General features: G+C 44.6%; 1 protein-coding gene across 3 annotated transcripts in view; it reads left to right on the top strand.

Moving 5' to 3' along the window:
- WWP2 (WW domain containing E3 ubiquitin protein ligase 2) overlaps window positions 1-26,363 on the top strand; it is a 183,116-nt gene that overhangs the window by 135,848 nt on the left and 20,905 nt on the right. For all 3 annotated transcript variants that reach the window (XM_030816471.1, XM_030816469.1, NM_001280106.1), the window contains 2 exon segments: window positions 14,512-14,601; window positions 23,333-23,507. In XM_030816471.1, coding sequence (XP_030672331.1) covers window positions 14,512-14,601; window positions 23,333-23,507 — 265 coding nt within the window.

Genomic DNA, 26,363 nt, shown 5'->3' with positions numbered 1-26,363 from the left:
GTAGAGATGAGGGTCTCGCTCTGTTGCCCATGCGGATCTCAAACTCCTAGGCTCAAGCGATCTTCCCACCTTGGCCTCCCAAAGTGCTGGAATTCCAGGCATGAGCCACTGCGCCTGGCTGCATTGTCTTTTTGAAATATGCAGCAGATGAGACTTGGCCATATGTGGTTACATATGTCTGCACGTTTTAAGAACTGAAGGCTGCTGAAACCTGGGCTGCAGAGGTCCAAATACAGCACTCCCCATGCCTTTTCTCTGTCCCCATCTGTAAACCCTCCTGCTTTCCATAGCTTTTAAATTAACTAGCATGAAAGAAGCTAACTGGAGGGGTGTGAAGTTTTCAGGTTGCAAATGTCTATGAAAGAAGGGGTGCCAGGAAGGTTTAGGGTGCTGGTGAGGTAGTGGTTCAGGCCGTGGGCAATGGGAAGCGAGGCTGCTTTGGTCTGCGGGCCCTGTATCTGTTTTTTCTCAGCACCCAGCCCATTTTGGGGACCCAATGCTCATTATCAATGAGCCAACTGTGTGTACATGGCTTAGATAAACTCCAAGCGTGTCTCTTACAGTCTTTGCAGCTCCCTTGGTCCCACACACACAGAGGCACATTATTTTGCCCTGGCAGCCAGCACGCCACTGTGGTTTCTTACATAACGGAGGGCGTTGTGTTTGGACTGCCGACTTACCTAAGCTCTGCCATTTCACACCATGCTTTTTCTCCCGCAGCCATTGGCTGCCCCATCTGTTTCCTGCCTCTGAGTGGAATTAATTGAGGAGGGATGTTTTCTGGATCTTTCGGATTTGCCATCTCCTCTACCCCCCTGCCCAATTATGGATATCCAGAGTCACTCTCTTGAGATGGCCCTTAAGACACTATCAAGGACGACAGCCTTGTAAGAGTTCTGGGATGTTTGTTTGTGGGGACGTTCTGAGAGATGTTGGGATTTGGAGCTTCTCTGCTAAGTTATAAACCAGGCGCTGCCATTGAATTTCATTCCAAACTCAACTTCAACACTAGCCAAAGAGTCTTACCCAAGGAGTTTTAACACTGCGCTTCTCAAAACTATTTGTGAGAAAACAGTCCTTTTTGGTTGTTGTTTTGTTTTAATTTATTTTAAAATATTCTGTCTATTGTGAATCCTTTTATTCTATACTCTGTTTAATGAGATGAATCTTTTGAGCACATATGTGGATATTACAGCAATGTCAGATTGGTACGAAAGTTCCTAAAGTGGGCCAGGCGTGGTGGCTCATGCCTGTAATCTCAGCACTTTGGGAGGCCGAGTCAGGAGGATTCGTTGAGTCCAGGAGTTCGAGACCAGCCTGGGCAACATAGCAAGACTTCGTCTCTACAAAAAATACAAACAAAGACATCAGCTGTGTGCACCTGTGATCCTAGCTATTCTGGAAGCTGAGGCAGGAGGATCGCATAAGTCCCGGAAGTCAAGGCTGTAGTGAGCTGTGTTCAAGCCACTGCCCTTCAGCCTGGATGACTGAGTGAGACCCTGTCTCAGTTAAAAGAAAAAAAAAGTTTCTAAGTGCTTAGAAACTTCAGTACTTTTCTGGTCGCAGAACAGTAACGGTTTGGGCTGTGGACCATTCTTTGAGTAGCATCAGATTAAAGGATTACACTGTGAGCGTCTGTGTCTTTCCTCCAGTTTGTTTCTTTGCTTAATATGGTTTAGTCTGTGACTCTGCAGGGATTATTACATGCTTAGGTCACATGGAATAGTGCATGTTTCTGGCTTCCTCATCACCATCTCAGAACTTAAACTCTTATTTCCAGAGATTCTACTGTTGTCGGAGGCTGGACCATGAGATGTTTTCATCTTATGTGTATGTATTCATGCATAATTATTCATTTTCATTTCTACTGCACTTTCTTTCCTTTTTTTGGAGACAGGCTCTCATTTTGTCACCCAGGCTGGAGTATAGTGGCATGATCATAGCTCACTGCAGTCTCAACTTCCTTAGCTCAAGCAGTCCTCCTGCCTCAGCCTCCCAAGTAGCTGGGACTACCATGAGCCACCATGCCCAGCTAATTTTTGTACTTTTTGTAGAGACAAGGTCTTGCTATGTTACCCAGGCTGGTCTCGAACTCCTGGAGGCTCAAGCAATCCTCCTATCTTGGCCTACCAAAGTGCTGGGGTTGTAGGTGTGAACCACCGTGCCCATCCTTACTGCAATTTCTTGAGAGCTCCTCAAGAGCAAGGAATATTGTGTCCATCTTTGTGTTCCCTGTACCAACATACAACTTGGCTTCCAAAGAGAGGGAGTGATGTGTTACATGAGTGGGAAAATGATATCACATTCTCAGTGGCCCTTAAAATTTTTTAAAGTTTCTTTATGGTCTTATTATAAAAGCCCATTGATGGAAAATTAGAAAAAAATAGGAGGTGGGAGAAGAACAGTACATAATAACAGCAGTTAACAAACACCCACCCAGATCTGACTACTGGTATTTCTTCTGCAGCTTGTGTGTATTTTTTTTTTTTAAACACTAACTACAGCTACCGTGTATTCTAAGTGTTTCTAAGGTGCTGGGGACTGCCCAGTTTCCTAAATGGATGATTTCATGCAGTCTTCCCTCTGTGAGAGAGCTACTTTTATCCTCATCTTGCAAGTGAGGAGAACTTAAGCAATTTGCCTGGCACCACATATACAGATACAAATATAACACACGTCTACGAAAATTTGATAATCTTCCAGTATATGCTTTTAAAATTCATTTGTTTTTATTGTAAAATATTGTAAGCATGCAGGTACAAATGGAGAAGAATGTAAGAAATACCTGTGGCTCATCATCTTTAGCTCTGTGCTGCATTTGCTACAGGTCTCCCCCTGTCTTTTTGTTTGTTTGTTTTGTTTTTGAGACAGAATCTGTGTCACCCAGGCTGGAGTGCAGTGGCTTGGTCTCACCTCACTGCAGCCTTGACCTCCCAGGCTCAGGTGATCCTCTAGCTTCAGCCTCTCGAGTACCTGAGACCACAGGCACATCCTACCATGCCAGGCTGATTTTTATATTTTTTGTAGAGATGGGGTTTTGCCGTGTTTCTCAGGCTGGTCTTGAACTCCTGGGCTCAAGCGATCTGCTCCTCTAAACCTCCCAAAGTGCTGGGGTTACACGTGTGAGTCACTATGCCCAGTACCTGAGGAGGTCTTTTTTTTAACCACCTCTTTTTAACCCTTTGATGTATAAGATGTTACCAGTACAGCTGAAGGTTCCATGAACTCTCTGATCTCATTCCCTGTATGCAGTGATACATGGAACTTCGGACACGCATTTAAACTGCTATACGGTATTCTGTTACATGAACAGATAAAAATTTATCCATTTACTTGTTTCTTGACAGCTATAAACAATGGCTGCAGTAGGCCAGGCGCAGTGGCTCATGCCTATAATCCCAGCACTTTGGGAGGCCGAGGTGGGTGGATCACAAGGTCAGGAGTTTGAGACCAGCCTGGCCAATATGGTGAAACCCCATCACTACAAAAAATACAAAAATTAGCCGGGTGTGGTGGCGCATGCCTGTAGTCCCAGCTACTCAGGAGGCTGAGGCAGAAGAATGGCTTGAACCAGGGAGGCGGAGGTTACAGTGAGCAGAGATTGTGCCACTGCACTCTAGCCTGGGCGACAGTGAGACTCCATCTCAAAACAAAAAAGCAAAACAAAACAAAACAAAACAAAACACAATGAAACAATGGCTGCAGTAAAGTTTTCCTATGCATGCCTTTTTGTGTACATGGTTTTTTCTTTTTCTTTTTTTTTTTTTTGAGACGGAGTCTTGCTCTGTTGCCCAGGCTGGAGTGTGCAGTGGCACAATATCGGCTCACTGCAACCTCCGCCTCCCGAGTTCAAGTGATTCTCCTGCCTCAGCCTCCCAAGTAGCTGGGATTACAGGCATCTGCCACCATGCTTGGCTAGTTTTTGTTTTTTTAGTAGAGACAGGGTTTCGCCATGTTAGCCAGGATGGTCTCAAACTCCCAACCTCAGGTGATCTGCCCACCTCGGCCTCCCAAAGTGCTGGGAGTATAGGTGTGAGCCACCACGCCCAGCCAGTTATTTCTTAAAGGTTTGTACAGCAACTGGAATTTCTGCATTGTAGGAAATGAAGATTTTCAACTTTAGTAGATATTATCAAATTGCCTGAGTCACCTAACCAATTCGTACTCCTGTGAACATGCGTAAGCATTCCTGCTAAAACTTAGTGTTGTCAGATTCGTTTCATGTGGGCCAGTCTAATGGGCATGAATGGTACCTCTCTGAGGATTCAGTTTGAAGTTCCCTGATTACTGTTGAGATTGAACCTCTTTTTACATGTTTTTATTAGGTTCTTTGGTTTCTTCTTTTGTAAATTTCCTATTTATTTTTGTCCATTTTTTATTTGTCTTTATATATATTTTTAATCCGCAGGATTCTTTTTTCTTGTTGTTTTTGTTTTTTTTTTTTTTTGAGACAGAGTTTCACTCTTGTTGCCCATGCTGGAGTGCAATGGCGCAATCTTGGCTCACTGCAACCTCTGCCTCCCAGGTTCAAGCAATTCTCTTGCCTCAGCCTCCCGAGTAGCTGGGATTACAGGCATGTGCCACCACTCCCAGATAATTTTTCTGTATTTAGTAGAGATGCGAATTCACCATGTTGGTCAGGCTGGTCTTGAACTCCTGACCTCAGGTGATCCACCTGCCTTGGCCTCCCGAAGTGCTGAGATTACAGGCATGAGCCACCACACCCAGCCAATCTGCAGGATTCTTAATAATGATAGGTACAAATTGCTTCTCAATTATATGCATTGCAAATATTTGCTCCCAGTTTGTGGCTTGTCTTTTCACTTTGTTTATGGTACCTTTTATTGTACAAGAGTTAATAATCTTAAATAGCCAAATCTGTAATCTTTCTCATGTGTCTTTTGTGTTTTGTCTAAAATTCTTCCCTACTTCTAAGTTACATAAAAATGTTACAGGCCACACTTGGTGGTTCATGCCTGTAACTTCAGCACTTTGGGAGGCTTAGGCAGGCAGATTGCTTGAGCCCAGGAGTTCAAGACCAGCCTGGACAGCATAGTGAGATCCCCATCTCAACAACAACAACAACAATACAAATTTTATACACATTCCACATTTTATTAATTCTGATATGCATGTTATTTCACATTTTAACTTCTTTAAAAAATCAAGATGTGGGCTGGGCGCGATGGCTCATGCCTATAATCCCAGCACTTTGGGAGGCCGAGGCAGGTGGATCACCTGAGGTCAAGAGTTCAAGACCAGCCTAGCCAAGATGGTGAAACCCTATCTCTACTAAAAATACAAAAATTAGCCAGGTGTGTTGGTGCATGCCTGTAATCTCAGCTACTCAGGAGGCTGAGGCAGGGAATTGCTTGAACCCGGGAGGCGGAGGTTGCAGAGCCAAGATCGCACCACTGCACTCCAGCCTGGGTGACAGAGTGAGACTCCGTCTCAAAAAAAAAAAAAAAAAAAAAATCAAGATGTGATTTATAGGCACGGGGGTGGCATAATTTAATTGGCAATGTTTTTTTCTTAGTGTTATGTTTAATAATCTTACAATCGATGGCATTTTAGATTTGATGAAAAACAATATATAATTTCTAAACGAAATTTTGATTGTCTTAGGCATATTACTTTAAACTTGCCTTTTCTACCCAACATATTGTAAATACCTGAACAAGTCGATATTTATCTACAATGTTATTTTCAAGGAATGAATACCCATTATAGGAATAACATGATTTATTTGATTAACTCTCCATTTGGGGGTGTTTAGGTTGCTTCCAGTTTTTCTGTAATTGCTGTAATGTGCTGTAACAGATGCACTTACAGCTAAATTTTTGACACCTAAGTATTTCCTTGGGATATGTCCTAGAAGTAAAGTTGCTGAGTTAAGGGCCATTCACAAGAAAAATAATTAAACAGTATTCACATAGTAAAGGTTTTTTGGCCAAATTGCCCTTTGGAAAGAGTGTACCCATTTTTGCTCCCATTGATCATTCTTGATAGTGACTATCCCTATACTGCCAACCTTTTATCTGCAAAAATGTTAAAAAGAATTTTTTAGAGGCCGGGTGCAGTGGCTCACAGCTGTAATCCTAGCACTTTTAGGAGGCCAAAGCAGGAAGATTGCTTGAGCCCAGTTCAGAACCACCCTGGGTAATATGGTGAGACTCTGTCTCTATTTTTAAAAAAGATAATTAAAAGAATTGTTTATAGATGCATATATTTTAATGTTGCCAACTTTTTTTTTTTTCTTTGAGATGGAGTCTTGCTCTGTCACCCAGGCTGGAATGCAGTGATGCGATCTCAGCTCACTGCAACCTCCACCTCCTGAACTCAAGCGATTCTCCTGCCTCAGCCTCCTGAGTAGCTGGGACTACAGGTGCGTGCCACCATGTCTGGCTAATTTTTTGTATTTTTAGTAGAGACAGGGTTTCACCATGTTGGCCAGGGTGGTCTCGAACTCTTGACCTCAGGTGATCTGCCTGCCTTGGCCTCCCAAAGTGCTGGAATTACAGGCGTGAGTCACCGTGCCTGGCCAGTGTTGCCACCCTTTATTGAGGAGCTTTGGCAAAGGTAAAAAAGATAAGAAGAAAGACTTAATTCAGGAGCTTTGGTAGCTGCTCCCATGCCATCCTGTGTTTGGAGGCATAAAGTGCTGGTTGTTGAGTTATTAAAAGGTTAGTGTGCTTAGATTTAAAGGCTAGTTCCTTACTTCAGGAAGGGTCCTTCGGGGAAGGACCGAGTTTAACACATTTCCTACCCAGTTTACAAAGGACCTACTGAAGCACTAAACACAGTGCACAGGAGGTATGTTCCACTGCAGACAGATTTCTGACTCATAAAACAGCCTGAAAACATCCCTACAGAAGAAATAAATCTTATGGTTCTTCCCGGAAGTGGCCAAAGCTTGGAGGAAGAATAGGACTTGGCTCAGAAACATTTATTTTAAGAGCTTAGAGTAAGAAAATGTGATTTTATGTAGCTTTTGCCTGTGGGGCATTCAACTTCTGAAGAGGCAGCTTTAAGAATACTTGAGTACTTCCAGTGTATTCTTCCTAAGTTTAATTTTTGTCTAAGTAACCAGCAAGACATCTTTTCTTTAGGATGTGAAAGTGTTCAGGTGTGGTCTAATTTCTTTTCTTTGAGATGGAGTCTCGCTCTGTCGCCCAGTCTGGAGTGCAGTGGCGTGATCTCGGCTCATTGCAAGCTCTGCCTCCCCAGTTCATGGCATTCTCCTGCTTCAGCCTCTGGAGTAGCTGGGATTACAGGCATGTGCCACCACACCCGGCTAATTTTTTTGTATTTTGAATAGAGACGGGGTTTCACGCGGTCTTATTTTCTAATGGAGAGAGTGGGTTTTGATTGAGTTAGCTTTACTAATAATACCCAGTGCCTGTGTCAATGAAAAGTAAGCAAGTTAATGAATAATACAAGCTGATAATGCTCTTACCAAGACTGAAATTTTGAGCATTTTGGTATATCAATTTATAAGGGCCATTTGAAAAGAATTTCTATTAGCCAGGCGTGGTGGTGAGTCCCTGTAATCCCAGCTACTCGGGAGGCTGAGGCAGGAGAATCACTTGAACCTGGGAGATGGAGGTTACAGTGAGTCGAGATTGCACCACTGCACTCCAGCCTGACAGAATGAAACTTCGTCTCTAAACAAATAAATATATAAATAGAGAATTTATCTAATATTCACTTGAACTCTTTGCCTAGCTTTAATCTCTTTTAGCTTAATCCTATTCTTGGTGAAATGGTGATTTGGTTCAAACAGGTGAATCTGACCAAGAAATATGGTGATCTGAATGGTTGAACACACACTATAACAATGGGTAGTTGAGCATTAATTTCCTGAAGACCTTTGGGAAACCTTTGACAAGAAAACGTGGTTCAGGAGACCAGATGATTTCCTTTCCGATAACACGGGAGAGATGTTGATGTCGTTCTAATAATGAGATGGAGATGTTTAGCCTTTACCTGTGAAGATGGCAATTGTGAGTGGATTGGGACGTAGGGGTGGAACATGGTTCATATACAACGGAACCAAGGGCAGCTACAATCCATCGGAGCAAAGGTAACTGAGGGAAAAGAAAAAGTACATAAGATTAATTGCAGTCGGATGGAGACTGCTTTTAAAGTACTTTGAAGTACAAAGACCTCGTATAGTCCATGATCCAACCAAATGTTAGTCATTGAAGGCCAAGGAGCAATGTGTTGGGTAGGGACTTAAAACAAGCTTGGTGCTTTGAACACTGTTCCTGAGAGCATCAACGGAAGCTATCGAGGGGGACAGGAGATGACCCACGTGACCAAGATGCAGTGTTGAGACCCATGGGTAGTTTGACTGAAAAGCCTTTTAATCTCAGTGTGAAGGAGTTGCTGATAAGTGACAGAAATGTAACCTCTGACAGGGATGTGCTGATGAAAAATTGATACCAGTGTCACTTTCTTGGCGTGGGGGGGACCAAACCAAGACAGTCGGAGGCTCCATCTGTGTGGGTCAGTGGTCACTGAGGAGGAACGGGAATCAGGAGGCTCGTCTGGTTGGTGATAGAATCCACCGACTGTGCTGCGTGAATGAAGGGGAGAGATTTGTGTGAATTATGAATAGCCATAAGGTGAGGGAGGAGTGAGGTTCTGTGAGAAAGGGAGGTAGGCCAGGTCATGGATCAGGCAGGACCCACAGGGACATTTAATCTGAGCAGGGGTCCAATTGCAAAAGGAAAAAATGTAGATATCCAAAAAAAGGTGATGGAAGAAAGGTCTTGTTCCTCTGGTAACTATTCTTCTCGCTAAGCCAGTTGAGGGGGTTCATAGAAGGACATTCAGCTTTGCGGGACGATAATAGTCCCTGAAAGAGAGACTTTCGTTTCCAGCATCAACCGTGATCAAAGATGGAAGGGTGGGCCTTATCTGGGCCTGTGTCCTCTGAAGACCTGCTGAAACTGTTGAATATAAGGGAAGAGGACTCAGCACTGATTTCATTTCTGGCAGTATGTGGGAATACCACTGTGTCAATTACAGACATTTATTTCATGGAATTTGAAGCATTAGCCTACCTTCATATTAAAACATTAGCCAAAGTGTAATAAAATCAATGTTTCTCTCCTTGTCTCAAAAGAACATAAAAGATGTCAAAAGTGGAGACCGCTGATAAGATGAAAGTTAAAAGAATTTTTGGAATAAAAGAAAAACGGCCGGGTGCAGTGGCTCACACCTGCAATCCCAGCACTTTGGGAGGCCAAGGAGGGTGGATCACAAGGTCAGAAGATCGAGACCATCCTGGCCAACATGGTGAAATCCCATCTCTACTAAAATACAAAAAAATTAACCAGGTGTGGTGGCGCATACCTGTAGTCCCAGCTACTCAGGAGGCTGAGACACGGGAATCGCTTGAACCCAGGAGGTGGAGGTTGCAGTGAGCCGAGATTGCGCCACTGCACTCCAGCCTGGCGACAGAGCAAGAATCCATCTCAAAAAAAAAAAAAAAGAAAAGAAAAGAAAAGAAAAAAGAAAAATGTGTTTAAGTTTTGTTTTTACGCTCCAATTGCTACAACAGATATTTTGTCTTTATAAAAGGGGCAGCCCACCCAAATATTAGAGTTTTCCAAATAGTGACTGAAAAATGAGCGTACTAGTATTAGAGCTTTTGTGCCACAAAACTGCCCAAAGAACTGTTTTCAAGGAAGGGAAGGATGCAGCTAAATTCTTAGGGAGTGCTGGAGAGTTCTCAGCTACTTAAATTGCATTAGGAGCAGATGTTATAAAAGAGAGGCTTGCTGCCATTGGCGCTCAGCGCTTTCATTTTTTAATACTTATCCTTAAGCCAAGTATCTTTCTCAGGACTTTCTTCATTTCCAAATTCAGATGAATAAAGAGGGTATCAGATTTGCTCCTCTGTTACCGAGCAGACAGAAGGTATTTGGAGAATTCCTGTGAAGCTGCAGTATGTCGGCTGCCTTCTGTGCTAGAAGGCCCTGCCAAATCCTCACAGATGGAACACCAGCCTCTTGAGCTGGCAATATTGTTATTCCTTTGTCTTTAAATCAGAAGGGCATTCAGAGGGAGAAGATCTTTAACTATACCCAGTGCGCATTTTCTTTTTTTTTTTTTCGGGGTGGGGGGTTGAGGTCTATTGCCTAGGCTGGAGTGCAGAGGTGTGATCACGGCTCACTGCAGCCTCCAACTCCTAGGCTCAAGTGATCCTCCTGCCTCAGTCTCCTGAGTAGGTACGATTACAGGTATGTGCCAGCACATATGACTATTTGTAAAATTTTTTTTATAGAGATGGGATCTTGCTATGTTGCCCAAGCTGGCGTCAAACTCCTGGCTTCAAGTGATCCTCCTGCCTCAGCCTCCCAAAGTTCTGGTACTGCAGGCATGAACCACTGTACCTGGCCCTAGTGTGCATTTTCATCTGGCCACATTTGTCAGATCCTGCCCTTTTGGTAAAATACTAAATGAAATATGAAGATCTGCCTTTTGCAGTGGGAGGAACTAGGGCATTTGGGTCAAATGCCCAGGAGTCTCATCAGTCATAGCCTTGAGCAAGAATGCCCAGGAGAGAAAACATCCGTACATGCTATTTAATGGTGTTTGTCATGTTAAATAAGTAAGCAAGCGGCCATTAGCCTGAAGCTATCTCCGTACTTCAAGTTCTTACGTAGCAAACTACAACCTAACTTAGTATGTAAACCAACCAAAACCCAAATTAGGAGTATATGTTTTTTGTAACAAATAGCTAGGTTTCAGCCAGTCACAGGCAGATGGCTGATCAGACCATGCCCAAATAAGGCAGACGCCCAGCTGTAGCTGTTTAGATGATTTCTCTACCTTGCTTCCATGTTCAGCTTCTAAAGACTTGCTGCTCACACTGCTTGGCAGCACTGTCTGAGCCTCTCCTGGTTCTGAGTGCTGCCCAGTTCCTGGATCATTCTTAAATAAACTTGGTTAAATTTATTTTGTCTAATGTTTGTCTTTAAACAGTAGCACTCTGGTCCTCAACCAAGAGTTGTCCACTTTGGGGGCTGTGTAGAACCTCCAGATCTCACTGTTCTTGGGTTCAGCCCTCCTAGTGGTGCAAAATGTGTACCTTCTTCCAGGAGATCAGATCTGAGCAGAAGATTGTGATTAAAATGGAGCCTAGAAATGTCTGTGGACCCATTACAGGTTGAGCGTTCCTGTTCTGAAATGCCCCCAAATCCAGAACTTTTTGAGTTCTGACATGATGCTTAAAGGAAATACTCACTGGAGAATTTAGGATTTCAGGTTTTCAGATTAGGGATGTTCAGCTGGTATGTATTCTGCAGATATTCCAAAATCTGAAACAAAAAAAAAAACCCAAAATCTGAAACACTTCTGGTCCCAAGCATCTAGAGAAGGGGCTACTCAACCTGTATAATTCCTCCTTAGTCATCTTGATCCTACCTCGATGCCAGTGCTAGGGAAGGCTGCTCACTTTGAGATCAGGATTGGGAAGGCATCTGGCACATGGCCATGTAGTAGAGTCCTTATAAATTTCAGTTCATCTTCCTTTTCTTCCCATTCTTCCTTTCAGCAAAGCATGGTGAAACTCACGGGCTTGGGGGCCAGAGCTGAGCTTGAATCCCATTGAAGAGTTACATAGTTTCTCTGAGCCTCAGTTTCCTCAGTGGTGATGGTGATTGCACCTTAAAGGATGGAGGCAAGGATTGCATACATGGTGTTAACCTGTAGCTCATGGTAGATTCTCAGTGGGTGATGGTGTCTCCTCTGCTTCTTCCTTACCCCTTGAAAACCTTACGTATCTGTTTCTTTCTTTTTTTTTTTTTTTTGAGACGGAGTCTTTCTCCGTCGCCCAGGCTGGAGTGCAGTGGCACAATCTCAGCTCACTGCAAGCTCCACCTCCCAGGTTCATGCCATTCTCCTGCCTCAGCCTCCCAAGTAGCTGGGACTACAGGCGCCCACCACCATGCCCAGCTAATTTTTTATATTTTTAGTAGAGATGGAGTTTCACTGTGTTAGCCAGTATGGTCTCAATGTCCTGACCTTGTGATCCGCCCGCCTCGGCCTCCCAAAGTGCTGGGATTACAGGCGTGAGCCACCGCGCCCGGCCTTGTGTATCTGTTTCTGGACTAGCTTCTGAGGGGCTGATCAGTGCAGTCCACTAACCAGACATCCCAGTTTAAATAAGAAATGGCATTGAGTACAGGTAATATCTATCAGTTTAGACACATCAGGCTTAAAAGTAGAAGTTAGGACTTTTTTTTTTTCATATACAGTTAGCTCTGCTATAACATATGTGCTCCTAGAAGTCAGCACGTGATGCAAAATTATGCAGTTAAAAACCATATGGGCTAGGCACATTGGTTTGTGATACCAGCACTTTGAGAGGCTGAAGTGGGAGGATTATTTGAGCCCAAGAGTTCAAGACCAGCCTGGGCAAAGCAAGATCCCATCTCTACAAAATAAAAAGATTAGCTGGGCCTGGTGGCACGCACTGGTTTTCCTAGCTACTTGGGAGGCTGAGGCAGGGGTATCACTTGAACCAAGGAATCAGAGACTGTAGTGAGCTATGATCACACCACCACACTCCATCTTGGGCAACAGAGCAAGACTCTGTCTTTAAAAAAATAAAAAGAAAAATATGTTAAAAGGATAAAAACCACAGGGCTTGTGAGGAAAAATGAGTAGGAACGTAATACTGAAAGTATTTGTCCAATGACACATTAAAAAAAATAGGAACCTAATAATGATAGCAGTTTTACACATGTTAAATGATTACGAAGTAGATAACACTACAGTAAATGTAGAGAAAATGGTATTTTCTCTTGAGAATACCTGAAGTTTGCTTGTGGAAGCAGGTGTCAGAAGTTGGAGCTTGTGAGTATTACTGTGAACTGGTGCATGGAGGGCTATCTGAAATCAGATGGGAGTTGTAACTCCAGATGTTGATGGTGTAGCCTATTAATACACTGTAAACCGAAGAGGCTGCTAGATGCCTGTGGGTTTTGTGTATTCTTGTGTAACTAGGTTTAGCTGGGGGAAGTTTTCTGTGTTCATCTAGTGTTTCTCACAGACAAAATCATGCATAAGCAAACAGAATTCCCGTTATGCTGACATCATCCGCTTCTATATCAATAGCATTGGAACAAATTTGCATTTTCAAAGCAAGCATTACAGCAGAACTGACTGTAGTAGCTTCCCAGAAAAGGTCAACTTCTCCTAGACAGTACCCAAAAGTAGAAGTAAATAAATTCGGTGTAAAACATAAAGGCCCACAGCACCACTAATATCCTTGAGAAAGTGGTAAGCGTTATATAAATACATTTTTGCATCCTTTATATATAGGTTACTATATTCTGGGTAAGTAGAGTTATTGTCAGACTGCATGCAAATAACAGGAGTGTGGGGATAAGTGGTCCTTGGCTGTATTTTGTACTGATCGGGCTTGTGTATTATCTCTGAATCACCTGCAACTTTGGCATTCTTTCAGTAGTGCAGATAAGCCACCCTCAGCACCTTGATCTTATATTAGATCTATTACAAACAGATTTGACTTCATAGGTAGAGCAGTATAAAATAACAATATTTTGCGTTTCTGTATTCACCCAGATCTCGTTTAAGATACTCTGTAAATGAATCCTATATTACAAAAATAAATGTGAGCATGAATATATATGATGCTCGGAGAGCAGGGGTAGTCATAGAACCTGTGACTTTAAGCCAGATGCGGTGGCTCACGCCTGTAATCCCAGCACTTTGGGAGGCCAAGGTGGGCGGATTGCTTGAGCTCAGGAGTTCCAGACCAGCCTGGGCAACATGGTGAAACCCGTCTCTACCAAAAATTAAAAAACAAAAATAGCTGGGCATGGTAATGTGTGCCTGTAGTCCCAGCTACTCAGGAGGTTGAGGTGGGAGGATTGCTTGAGCCTGGGAGGTGGAGGCTGCAGTGAGCTGAGATTGCGTCACTGCACTTCAGCCTGGGCAACAGAGTGAGACCCTGTCTTTAAAAAAAAAAATAATAATAAAGAATCTGTGACTTTAACAGGTTGGGTAGACGAAAAAGGCTGGAGGGCCTATAGATGATCTTTTGGAGGGGTCTGTGAAACCCAGAAATTGCAATACAAATTTTTGTCATAAGTGCGTTTCTAAGGGAAAGGGTCCTCAGCTTTCATCATGTTCCTAAAGGGACCTTTGTGAAATGGTGGAGAAATGCTGAATTTTTAAACAAATCCATGGAATATATATTCCTATGGGTCATTTAGGGAAATTTAGAGTGATCTATAGTGGATCCTGGTCTGTTGATTCCATACAGGGGAGCTATTATAGTTTCTTCAAGAAGCACTCCTGCCTGGCACCCTCAGCCACAGCAGGAACTGGCTTCGCCATTGGGTCGGCCTCGCGTGTCATCTTTGATGCTTCCTGTAAATTAGCCACGTGAGTGGTGAAGGTCTTCCTTTCTAACAGGGGCCTATGCCTTTCCACTGTGTGTCTCATGCTACCCTTGACTTTATTTTTCAGATGGGAACAGCGAGAGCTCCCCAACGGACGTGTCTATTATGTTGACCACAATACCAAGACCACCACCTGGGAGCGGCCCCTTCCTCCAGGGTAAGTCATCAACTGAGAAGACCTGAGACTCTGGAACTGACACCATGGGTCACCCAATGGCTTCTTGAAACAGTCCCTTTCTGCAGAGGTAGCATAGCACAGTGACGTTTATTCCGGGTCACTTGATTGCTTTTCCTATCCACTTACCTTAATGTTGCTCCCATGTCTTAGGACATATTGGAATTATTAGAGGATCTCTGGGAAACAAAAGGCGCATGGGAGGCCAAGATAGAGTGTTGATGCGTTTCGCCGTACCCTATGCCCAGCCTGTCCCTAAAGGCAGAGTGCTTCTCATTTGGCAGGGCTTTGTGAGAATGTTGCCAAGTTATCCAAAACCAAAGGATGAGAGAGGCTTCCAAGAGAGGGAAGACTGTCCAAGTTCAAGGAGAAGGGGTTTGGTTCCCTGTCTGCCAGGGACAGAAAGTTCTTTCCACATGTGTCTCCTGGTCCCGAGAGCTTTCAAAAGGGAATGTATTCTGCTCCAAGAAAGAATCACCTCCCAGTAAAGTAGCCATGAAGGGCTCCTGTATAAAATATGCACACTTCCCCTGCCCTGAGTTTGTGGAGGGAAAGGCTTTCGGAAGTGGGGACTCTCAGGAGAGCCCATGTGCCTTGTTTGGTTCAGTGTGCCACACACATCCTACCTCATCTTCTGGTCCCATAATTCTCCATGGATGGGCTGCTTTTAGCTCCAGTTTTCCAGTAGAATGCTTGAGTTTTCCTTTTTTCCGTACCTCCTGGAGGATGAAACTCATAACCTGTCATCATCAGTGCTCACTCTGTTTTCCACTTTGACTTGAAGTCAAATGAAGTTACCAAAGTTAAACATGGACTTCTCAAATTAGAAACAAACAAACAAAAAAAAAACAGGTTAAGCGTTTTGTTATGAAAATTATGAAAACGTTCTTATTATTATGGAAAATTTCAAATAGATATAGAGAGAATAGTGTTACAAACCCCCACATACTCAACATTTAGCTTCAAAAATTATCAACTCGTGGCGGGTTTTGTTTCATCTGTACAAACTAGTCAACACACTATGATGGCCTGTGGGCAGAATCTGGCCCTCTGACTGTTTCTGTAAATAAGGTTTTATTGGAACACAGCCACACGTATTTGTTGACTTATTGTTTTTGGCTGCTTTTGTACTTCATTGGCAGAGTTGAGTAATTGCAGCAGACTCTATGGCTTGCAAAACCTAAAATAATTACTTTGTGTAGCCCTTTGTAGAAAAAATTTGCTAATTCCTGATCTGTAACCCCCAACCTATCCCCCACACCCTGATCTAGGTAATTTTGAAGCAAATCCCAAACGTCACATCATTTATCCATATTTCAGTATGTATTTCTAAAACATATTCTTTTATTAAAAATGAAACTCCAATATCATTAACAGTATTTTGTTTATATTATCAAATACCCAGTCAATATTTGACTTTCTATAATTGTGTCACAAATTAAACCTTGACTTTAACAGTATGTAGTACACACGTGTACTTTGCGTACTTTATAACATGTGCACTTTAAAACAGCAGGAGCTCTGTGTACTGTGGCTTTTTTTTTTTTTTAGACGGAGTCTCGCTGTGTTGCCTAGGCTGGAGTGCAGTGGTGCGATCTCCGGCTCACTGCAACCTCCACCTCCTGGGTTCAAGCGATTCTCCTGTCTCAGCCTCCTAAGTAGCTGGGATTACAGGCGCCCACCACTATGCCCAACTAATTTTTTCTATTTTTAGTAGAGACAGGGTTTCACCGTTTTGGCCAGGCTGGTCTCGAACTCCTGACCTTGTGATTTGCCTGCCTTGGGCTCCCAAAGTGCTGGGATTACAGGTGTGAGCCACCGCGCCCAGCCTACTGTGGCTTCTTCTTAACCTCTCTTGTCTAGGAGGGACGTAGGCCTTGACCCAATGAGCATTTGCATGGAATTTAAGTAAAGATATTCAGTGGTACCTTCTAAGGATGGCTGGGGACTTGCTCTCCTCCAGGTGCTGAGGTGGGACACTACTAATCAAGCTGTCTTATTTCCAGGGTAGTTTTCATGTTTTCCTGGGAGATGGCTCACCTGTACACCCTGCATAGCTTATTAGTTCTTCCTGAGTTTTAGGTCAAGAACTTTGAGCCTCTAGCTCTCATTTCTGCTCTGTAATCACAGGGGATCCAGAGAGAACAGAATGAATGCTTAAGCTTTCATTTCTCATTAATGGCAGAAGTCCTGCCTCCAGGGAAGTATTAACCATGGTGAAAACAATTTCGAAACTACAGATGGAGCCATGATCTCAACAGACCTAGTCCCTGGGGAGCAAGATTGAACCAATGGTTCACTTAATCATGGCCATCCCTGTATAGGAAACCCACAGGAAACTTGTGTGAGAATGGGTCCTTTTATCCAGGAGCAGTAAGTATTGGACCTAGTAGCTCAGGGTGAATGCATCCATTTGCTCATCAGTCACTCTTAAGCAATGTTCAGACCAGAGGCAAGCAAAGAGTGATCACTGTGAAACAGGAGGATTGAGGAGGCCTCACAGAGGGAAGCAGCTCCAACTCTTGCAGGAAGATGATCCAGGTTGGGGGGACAGTGGAGGTGGCTGCCTGCATATGGGAATGGAAAGGATGTGTTTGGGGAAGGATACATGGGGCAGTTATGCTGGAGTGGAAGGGTTGTATGAAGTAAAGATGGCTCCAAGTGTGCCCGGCGGGGCTCTCAGGTTTGGGGGAGATGCCCACTGGATCCAAAGAGGGTGGAAGGGCTGACTGGGCCTCCAGTCACTGTTCTGTGCAAGAATTCAACCGAAGTAAAGAGTGCAATCGTGCTTCTTGAAGTGGAAGTTCACCATAGCAGAGCACTTCTAATTAAACATGTGGCTTGAACGTGTGTTTATTTCTGTTCTTCCTGAAAACCCACCAAAATAGTAATAAAGGGATTAAAAAGGCATAAACCTTCAACAATAAAGGGATGGAAGAGGAGAAACAGCGTATGGGAGATGTTAATCAAAGGTTAGTTTCTGATAGATAAATGGCAGAGCCGAGAGAACGGAAACCCACACCTGCAGGATGAGGAATCCACCAGAAAGCCGGCTGATTAGCACCATGGGGCTCTGGAAAGCCCAATGATTAGAGGCACCAAGGATAGGTGTGGAATGAGATTAAAACCTTGGCTGGGCTCGGTGGCTCATGCCTGTAATCCCAGCATTTTGGGAGGCTGAGGTAGGTGGATCTTGAAGTCAGGAGATTGAGACCATCCTGGCTAACACAGTGAAACCCCATCTCTACTAAAAATACAAAAAATTAGCCAGGCATGGTGGCACACACCTGTAGTCCTAGCTGCTTGGGAGGCTGAGGCAGGAGAATTGTTTGAACCCGAGCGGCGGAGGTTACAGTGAGCTGAGATTGCGCCACTGCACTCTAGCCTGGACGACAGAGGGAGACTCCGTCTCAAAAAAAAAAAAAAAAAAAAAAAAAAAAACCTCATTGGTTTTAGATCAGTTGGAAGATGAGTTGGAAGTTTGTGCAGGGAGTTAGATTCACACACACACACACACACACACACACACATACACACACACACACACACGCCTCATGACTCCCTCTGGCATTGAGAAGCTGCAGAGAGAGTGGGAGGACCAGGTCTGGGGACACAAACTATAGCTGAAGGCCAGGATGAACTCAGAAACAAGAGATTAAATGCGGATGCTATCTCCATTCCCCAGGCTGAAAATTGGAGGGTAGTTTTGTTTGTTTGTTTTTGCTGGGGAAAGTGATAGTCTAAGAGAAAGAAACATAGATTGTGATATTTGGGAACCTTCTAGTGAAATAGCTGAGACCCTTCCTGGTCACTCTACAGTCTGCAGCCCCCATCTGAGGATACAGAACTTAGTCAGTGTTTTAGTGGCTCACTGTTAAATGCGAATGAACACAGCTGGGCACGGTGGCTCACACCTGTAATAGAACTTCCAGAGGCCAAGGCGGGAGGATCTGGAAGTAGAACTTCCAGAAGCTAAGGCGGGAGGATCACTCGAGTCCAGGAGTTCGAGACTAGCCTGGGCAACATATGGAGAACCAGTCTCTACAAAAAAAAAAAATATGTATATATATATATATATATACATATTTTTTTTTAGAGACAGAATTTTCGCTCTCGTTGCCCAGGCTGGAGTGCAGTGGTGCAATCTTGGCTCACTGCAACCTCCACCTCCCAAGTTCAAGCGATTCTCCTGCCTCAGCCTCCTAAGTAGTTGGGGTTACAGGCACATACCACCGTGCCCAGCTAATTTTTGTAATTTTTTTTTTTTTAAGTAGAGATGGGGTTTCACCATGTTGGCCAGGCTGGTTTCGAACTCCTGACATCAGGTGAGCCACCTGCCTCGGCCTCCCAAAGTGCTGGGATTACAGGCGTGAGCCACCACGCTTGGCCAAAAAAAATTTTTTTTTATATTAGCTGAATGTGGTGGTGCATGCCTGTGTTCCCAGCTACTCGGGAGGCTGAGGTGGGAGAATCACTTGGGCCTGGAAGGTTGAGGCTGCAGTGAGCCATGATTGTGCCACTGCACTCCAGCCTGGGTGACAGAGCAAGATCGTGTCTCAAAAAATGATAATAATAAATAAAAATAAATGTGAACAAACAGCCAAAGATTAGCAGACAGAAAAAAGAGACTTGGTAAAAACAATATAGGAAGGTGAAAAACAACTTTGGAAAGGAAAACCAAATTATAACTGATATCCTCAAAGATTTGGGAGAAAATAATGGCATCTGTGCAACAAGAACAGGAGGCCATGAAATGGACCAGGCAGAAAACAAGAGCTTTTAGAAATTAATATATATGACAACAGAAATGAAAGATTCAGTAGAATGGTTAAAAGATAAATTTGGGCCGGGCACAGTGGCTCACACCTGTAATCCCAGCACTTTGGGAGGGCAAGGCAGGTGGATCACCTGAGGTCAGAAGTTCGAGACCAGCCTGGCCAACATGGTAAAACCCCGTCTCTACTAAAAATATAAAAAATTAGCCAGGCATGGTGGTGCACGCCTGTAATCCCAGCTACTCACAAGGCTGAGGCAGGAGAATCACTTGAACCTGGGAGGTGGAGGTTGCAGTGAGCCGAGATCACACCATTGCACTCCAGCCTAGGAGACAGAGCAAGACTCTGTCTCAAAAAAAAAAAAAAAAGAAAGTGATAAATTTGGAGATAAGATGAGAAGATGTGACCAAGACATTCAATATCTGAAGAATAGTTCTTTAGCAAGAACTTGCAGAATAGCAGGAAAGAACAGAGAAACAGGCAATAGGAAATCATTAGAAACGAAAATTGCCAGAACACCACGTGCCTAGCCCAGAGGATAAAAAAAGACTCACCCCAAGGCTCATCTGATTGAATTTCCGAGTGCCAAGAGACAACCTCAGAAACTTCCAGAGGGAAAAAACAGACTACCTAGAAAAGGTCAGGAACCAAGAGTGCCATCCTTCTTCTCAACAGCTGTAGAGCAGGACCTTCGCAATTCTGACGGAAAATGATTTCCTGCCGGGCACAGTGGCTCAAATGTCTAATCCCAGCACTTTGGGAGGCCAAGGCAGGAGGATCGTTTGAATCCGGGAGTTCAAGACCAGCCTGGGCAACATAGTGAGACACTGTCTCTTCGAAAAACAAAAAAATTGGCCCAGCGTGGTGGTGCGTGCCTGTAGTGCTAGCTACTTGGGAGGCTGAGGTGGGAGGATCACTTGAGCTGGGAGGTCGAGGCTGCAGTGAGCCATGATCATGCCAGTGCACTCCAGCCTGGGCAACAGAGCAAGACCCTGTCTCAAACAAACAAAAAAGAAAATGATTTCCTGTCTAGAAATCAACTTTGAATTATTTTAACATTTGAATGTGAGAGTAGAAGTAAAGGCATCTTCAGACATTCTGGACTTCAAAAAATTTACCTTGATACATCCTGTCTCGGAAGCTCCTCCATGATTTATCCCACCAAATCCCACCAGGAAGCCAAGAAAGAAGAATGAATGGGATGCCAGACACAGGGAACTTAACCCCGAGGCCGTGGAATCTCCCAGGAGGAGGAGAAGGGAAGGCAAGTCAGGTCAAGGACACAGAGCAGGTGTGAGGTAAACACACAACTGTCCACGTCAGATGAGGGAGAGATGTGGTTGAGAGAGGAAGGCCACTGCCAGGCCATCTGTCCCGTCTGAGAATCTGGGGATGCATCAGTGATAGGTTCTTGAAAACCACACAGAAGGCAACAAGGAAGTTCTTACCTCCAGAAAAAAGAAAAAAAGTTGTTACAAGTAAGGAAATGTGCTTACAGTATTCTACATCGTCATAATCCAAACTCTGAATATTAATTTAGTGGTTATTTTCCATATTGAGAGGACGAGGGGAGGAGATAGTTGAGGGATGGAATACAACACCGACATCCTCATCCCTCATCTTTGGTAGTGGAAAGTCCATAAGCGATAGCAAATATGGCAAAAATCAAGAAATAATGAGCCAGGCTTGGTGGTGCACACCTGAGACTACTCAGCTACTCAGGAGGCTGAGGCTGGAGGATAGCTTGAGCCCAGCAGTTCAAATCCAGTTTGGGCAACATAGTGAGACCCTGTCTCTGTATTAAAGAAAAGACAAAAAGCAGTGAAATAGACATGTTATTCAGAGACACAGATGTACACATACACTAGTAGAAGCAATTGAGGGTTGAAAGTGGTTGCCTTCGGGGAACAGGAGTCCGCAATGGGGCAAGAGACAATCGTTTTTCATTGTATTCCCTGCAGTCCTGTTTATGTTTCAAAACTATATACATATGACTTCGGGCCGGGTGCAGGGGCTCACACCAGTAATCCTAGCACTTTGGGAGGCTGAGGTGAGAGGATTGCTTGAGCCCAGGAGTTTGAGACTAGCCTGAGTAACACGGGGAGGCTTCCATGTCTACAAAATTTTTTTTAAAAAAAATAGTTGAATGTGATGGTGCATTCCTGTGGTCCCAGCTATTCAGGAGGCTAAGGTGGAAGGATCACTTGAGCCTGGGAGGTGGGGCTACAGTGAGCCATGATCCTGCTACTCTACTCCAGCCTGGACTAACAGAGTGAGACCCTGTCAAAAAAAATATATATATATATATATTTGGTAACAAAAATAAATAAAAATTACTAGTTTAGACAAATTATGAGAAAGCTAGGAAGGTTCCAGATTTTTGTGAGCCTTGTGTACTTACTACAGGGTTTTGACTCAAGGGTAGTGGGGAGTCAATTGAAGTGTTGTTGTTGTTGTTTGAGACAGGATCTCACTCTGTTGCCCAGGCTGGAGTGTAGCAGCATAATCATAGTTCACTGCAGCCTTGACCTCCCAGGCACAAGCAGTCCTCCCACTTCAGCCGCCCAAGTAGCTGGCACCAAGGGTGCACACTCCACCACCCCCAGCTAATTTTTAAAAAATATTTTTGTAGATGGGGGTCTCCCTCTGTTGCTTAGGCTGGTCAATTGAAGTTTTTTGAGCAGGAGTGTGACCGAAGGGCTCAGTCTAGTGGGTTACTCTGATGGCTGTTTGTAGGCTGGATGGAGTGGGGAGGTTAATTCTGGAGTAGGAGCAGTAGTCCAGGGGTGAGGTGATACAGATCTGGACATAGGAATGGAAAATGGAAAGTCAGGGGCAGGGAGACAGTGAAAAAGCAACAGTCAGGCTGAATGATTGACTGATAGCAGCGGGAATGATGTTGGCCTGGTTTCTTCCCTGGGAGGAGAACTGACATGAGGAAACTGAGGAAAGGCCTGGGTGTGGGGAGAAAGCTGTGGCTTTCAGTTGAATGAAGGGTGACATGAAGGTGAGGCACTCTAGTGGGCAGAATCCAGACAAAATCTGGGAACTGACTGTGGGTCCTAGGAACCACTTGAGGGGAAACCATTTTTAGGGAGGCCTTGAGTTTAAAAAAAAATCATTGAGGCCGGGTGCAGTGGCTCACGCCTGTAATCTCAGCACTTTGGGAGGCCGAGGTGGGAGGATCGTTTGAGTCTAGGAGTTCGAGACCAGTCTGGGCAACATGGCGAAACTCCATTTCTACTAAAAATATAAACAGTGAGACTCTGTCTCAAAACAGAACCAAAGACCATGCAACATGTTTTCATTGGCACCTTATATCAGGAGAGTTTCAGTTGCAAGTAACCAAAGTTATCAACATTAATAAGGAAGGGAATGTATTGACTCATGTAACTGAAAATTCTAGATATGAATCCTGATTCCAAGCGAAGCTTGGGCTACTCAACAATATCACCAAGGAATTGGCTTTTCTCCCATTTTTCTGCTCCCCCATCCACTGGGTCAACTTCCTATTGTCTTCGGGTCCAGAATAATAGCCAGTGGCCCCCAGGACCGCATGCTTCCTCAGTCATATTCAGAAAGGATGAGCGACTATTATTTTTCCTAGATTTGCTAGCAGAAGTCCTGAGATTGGCTGTGGCTGGCTCAGCATACATCACATGTGCACTTCTGGTCCGGGCAACCATGCAACTCTGAGGTTGGGAACAGGGTCAGCTTCCCCAGAACCACGTGGATCCCCAAATTAGAAATTGAGAGCTAATGGCAAGGAGGGATTGGGTGCTGCAGAGACAACCACAGATGTCTGCTATAATCAGCTAAGCCCCAGTAGCCTCTGTGATGGGGCCTGCCTGGCTGTACAAGGCATCCTGAGACTTTTCTAGAATTGGGGGATGAGAGTGGGGTGGTCATTATATTCATTCTGAGGTTCCTATTTCCAGCTGGGAAAAACGCACAGATCCCCGAGGCAGGTTTTACTATGTGGATCACAATACTCGGACCACCACCTGGCAGCGTCCGACCGCGGAGTACGTGCGCAACTACGAGCAGTGGCAGTCGCAGCGGAATCAGCTCCAGGGGGCCATGCAGCACTTCAGCCAAAGATTCCTCTACCAGGTGAGAGGGCAGGCGCTTGGCCCGAGGTGGGGGCGCCTCCCTGCGCTTGTGAATGTGCAGCCTCACGTGTTCTCTGTTGACCTGCTTAGTGAGCAGGGAAAACAGCATCTGGCAACCTCAGTGCTCTGCCCCTGGAGATTTTACTCATCACAGTGAAATTCCTCAAATTCCAGCGTTCCTCACTCAGCAGCTCCATGTCTAGCCTCTGTGTTTAAGGAATGAACATGTCTAAAACTGAATTCCCCATCTTTCTTCTAAGATCGGCTTTCATTTCTGCCCCCTTCATTCAAGTCCATTTTCCCTGACTTGCTCCCTGAAGGTCAGCTTTGACTTCTCCCATCCCTTAGCTTTCCAGATCAAAGCAATCACCAGGCAACATAGTGAGACCCCGTCTCTAAAAAAGAAAAAAAAAAACTGCTGCTGTTTTTTGTTAGATCTTTATTATCTGACAGATTCTCAGGGATGAAGGATCCTTGGGCTCATCTAGATCAGGGATTGGCAAATAATAGTCCATGGGCCAAGTTGGCCTGCCACTTCATTTTGTTAATAAAGTTTCACTGAAACATAAGAACACCCAGCAGTTTACATATTAGTGGTGGCGGCTTTCATGGCACAATGGTAGAGTTAAGTATCACAATAAAGACTGTACAGCTCAGAAATCCTAAAGTAGCCTAAGCCTACTGTCTGACCCTTTGCAGAAAAAGTTTGTTATCTTTGGTCTAGCTGAGCCTCCTTCTTTCTGCTGCTTGATCATCTTCTGCCCTTTCCCATCTGAATTGCTAGAGCAGCCTCTAAATTGTTCTCTCCATTGGCCTCCTCTCTATTCCAATCCATCTGGCCTATTCCCCTCAGAGCAGTCTTCAAATGTTACTGTCATTGCATCCATTTACTGGCTCAAAACCTTTTGTGGTCATTACCTAAAGAGTAACATTTAAATTTTCTTTTTTCTTTTCTTTTTTTTTGAGGTGGAGTCTTGCTCTGTTGCCCATGCTGGAGTGCAGTGGCACGGTCTCGGCTCACTGCAACCTGTGTCTCCTAGGTTCAAGCAATTCTCCTGCCCCAGCCTCCCAAGTAGCTGGGATTACAAGTACCTGCCACCACACCCGGCTAATTTTTGTATTTTTAGTAGAGATGGGGTTTTACCATGTTGGCCAGGGTGGTCTTGAACTCCTGACCTCAAGTGACCTGCCCTCCTTGGCCTCCCAAAGTGCTGGGATTACAAGCATGAGCCACCATCCCCGACTACATTTAAATTTTCTTTTCTTTTCTTTTCTTATTTCTTTTTCTTAAGATGGAGTTTTGCTCTTGTTGCCCAAGCTGGAGTGCAATGGCATGATCTTGGCTCCATCCCTGACCACATTTAAATTTTCTTTTCTTTTCTTTTTTCTTTTTTTTAAGATGGAGTTTCACTCTTGTTGCCCAAACTGGAGTGCAATGGCATGATCTCAGCTCACTGCAACCTCCGCCTCCTGGGTTCAAGCAATTCTCCTGCCTCAGCCTCCCAAGTAGCAGGGATTACAGGCACGCGCCACCATGCCTGGCTAATTTTTTGTATTGTTAGTAGAGATGGGGTTTCACAATGTTGGTCAGGCTGGTCTCGAACTCCTGACCGCAGGTAGTCCACCCACCTTGGCCTCCCAAAGTGCTGGGATTACAGGTGTGAACCACCATGTCTGGCCCACATTTCAATTTTCTAGTCCAGAATTCTGGGTGCTCTGGTTTCAAACTAACTGCCTAAACAGTCTCCCATACCGTGTCCCTTTGGGAATCCTCCCGGTTCCACCTGCTGGAGTCTCCATCCCATTGGAGGGTCCACAATGACCTGGAGCTGGGGAAGCGCAACTGCACAGCCTCTTTGGTAGGGAGACATGGGACTCCCAAGTTGGCTGATTGTATTTTCTCAGAGCACTTTAGATGTGAAGGTTGGGATCTACAGCAGAACTAACACAGGATATGATGGTGCATTGCAGGCTGGAAATGTTTTGAGCTGGGCCCCTGACTTTTTTTTTTTTTTTTTTTTGAGACAAGGTCTCATTCTGTGTCACCCAGGCTGGAGTGCAGTGGCACGATCATGGCTTATTGCAGCCTTGACCTCCTGGGCTGAAGTGATCCTCCCACCTCAGCCCCCTCAAGTAGCTGGGACTACAGGCATGCACAACCACACCTGGCTAATTTTTTGTATTTTTAGTAGAGATGGGGTTTTGCCATGTTGCCCAGGCTGCTCTTGAACTCCTGGGCTCAAGCGATCCACCTGCCTTGGCCTCCCAAAGTGCTGGGATTACAAGTGTGAGTCACCGCACCCAGCTGTTGGACCCCCGACTTTTAATCATCAGCCATAAGTCACTGTAGCATCTCCCTTGGTTAGTTCTGTCTGTGGGGATGGATTGCCCATCGTACAGGGAGGAAACCGTGGAGGACCTCAGTTTCCTTAGCAGAGGTGGTCAGAAAGTGTGGTGTTTGTCTTAGTAAGTTGCTCCAGGGTCAACGGTCATTCCCGTCTCTAGCCAGGGCCCCGCTGCTGTCTAGCCCAGTGCAGCTCTGCACACTTTCTCGGGCCAGGCTTCCCACCCATGCCCGCCACACATGCCTGACATCCAATTCTGGCATGTTTCAGAATTGGGTGGAATCTGGTCTTTCACCACATTTCAGAGATTGCTCCTTTTGAGCTGGGCCCCAAAGATTTTGCCTGCCATTTTCTTGGGTGGTTGTGGCTGCAAAACTGGGAAGGTCTGGGGCGTCTTTCTTCTTTGACCTATCTGTCCTTTGACTTAGAGACAAGGACATATTTTAGGAGTTTCACATGGTTTTTGTCTCCCTGATTATCCAACTTTTCTCATTTAAAAAAAAAAATGGAAC

This window comes from Nomascus leucogenys, chromosome 2 (genome assembly GCF_006542625.1).
Source record: "Nomascus leucogenys isolate Asia chromosome 2, Asia_NLE_v1, whole genome shotgun sequence".
NCBI classification, from domain to species: Eukaryota; Metazoa; Chordata; class Mammalia; order Primates; family Hylobatidae; genus Nomascus; species Nomascus leucogenys.
The sequence above is the reverse complement of the archived record's forward strand: the minus strand, read 5'-3'. Positions and strand labels throughout refer to the sequence as shown.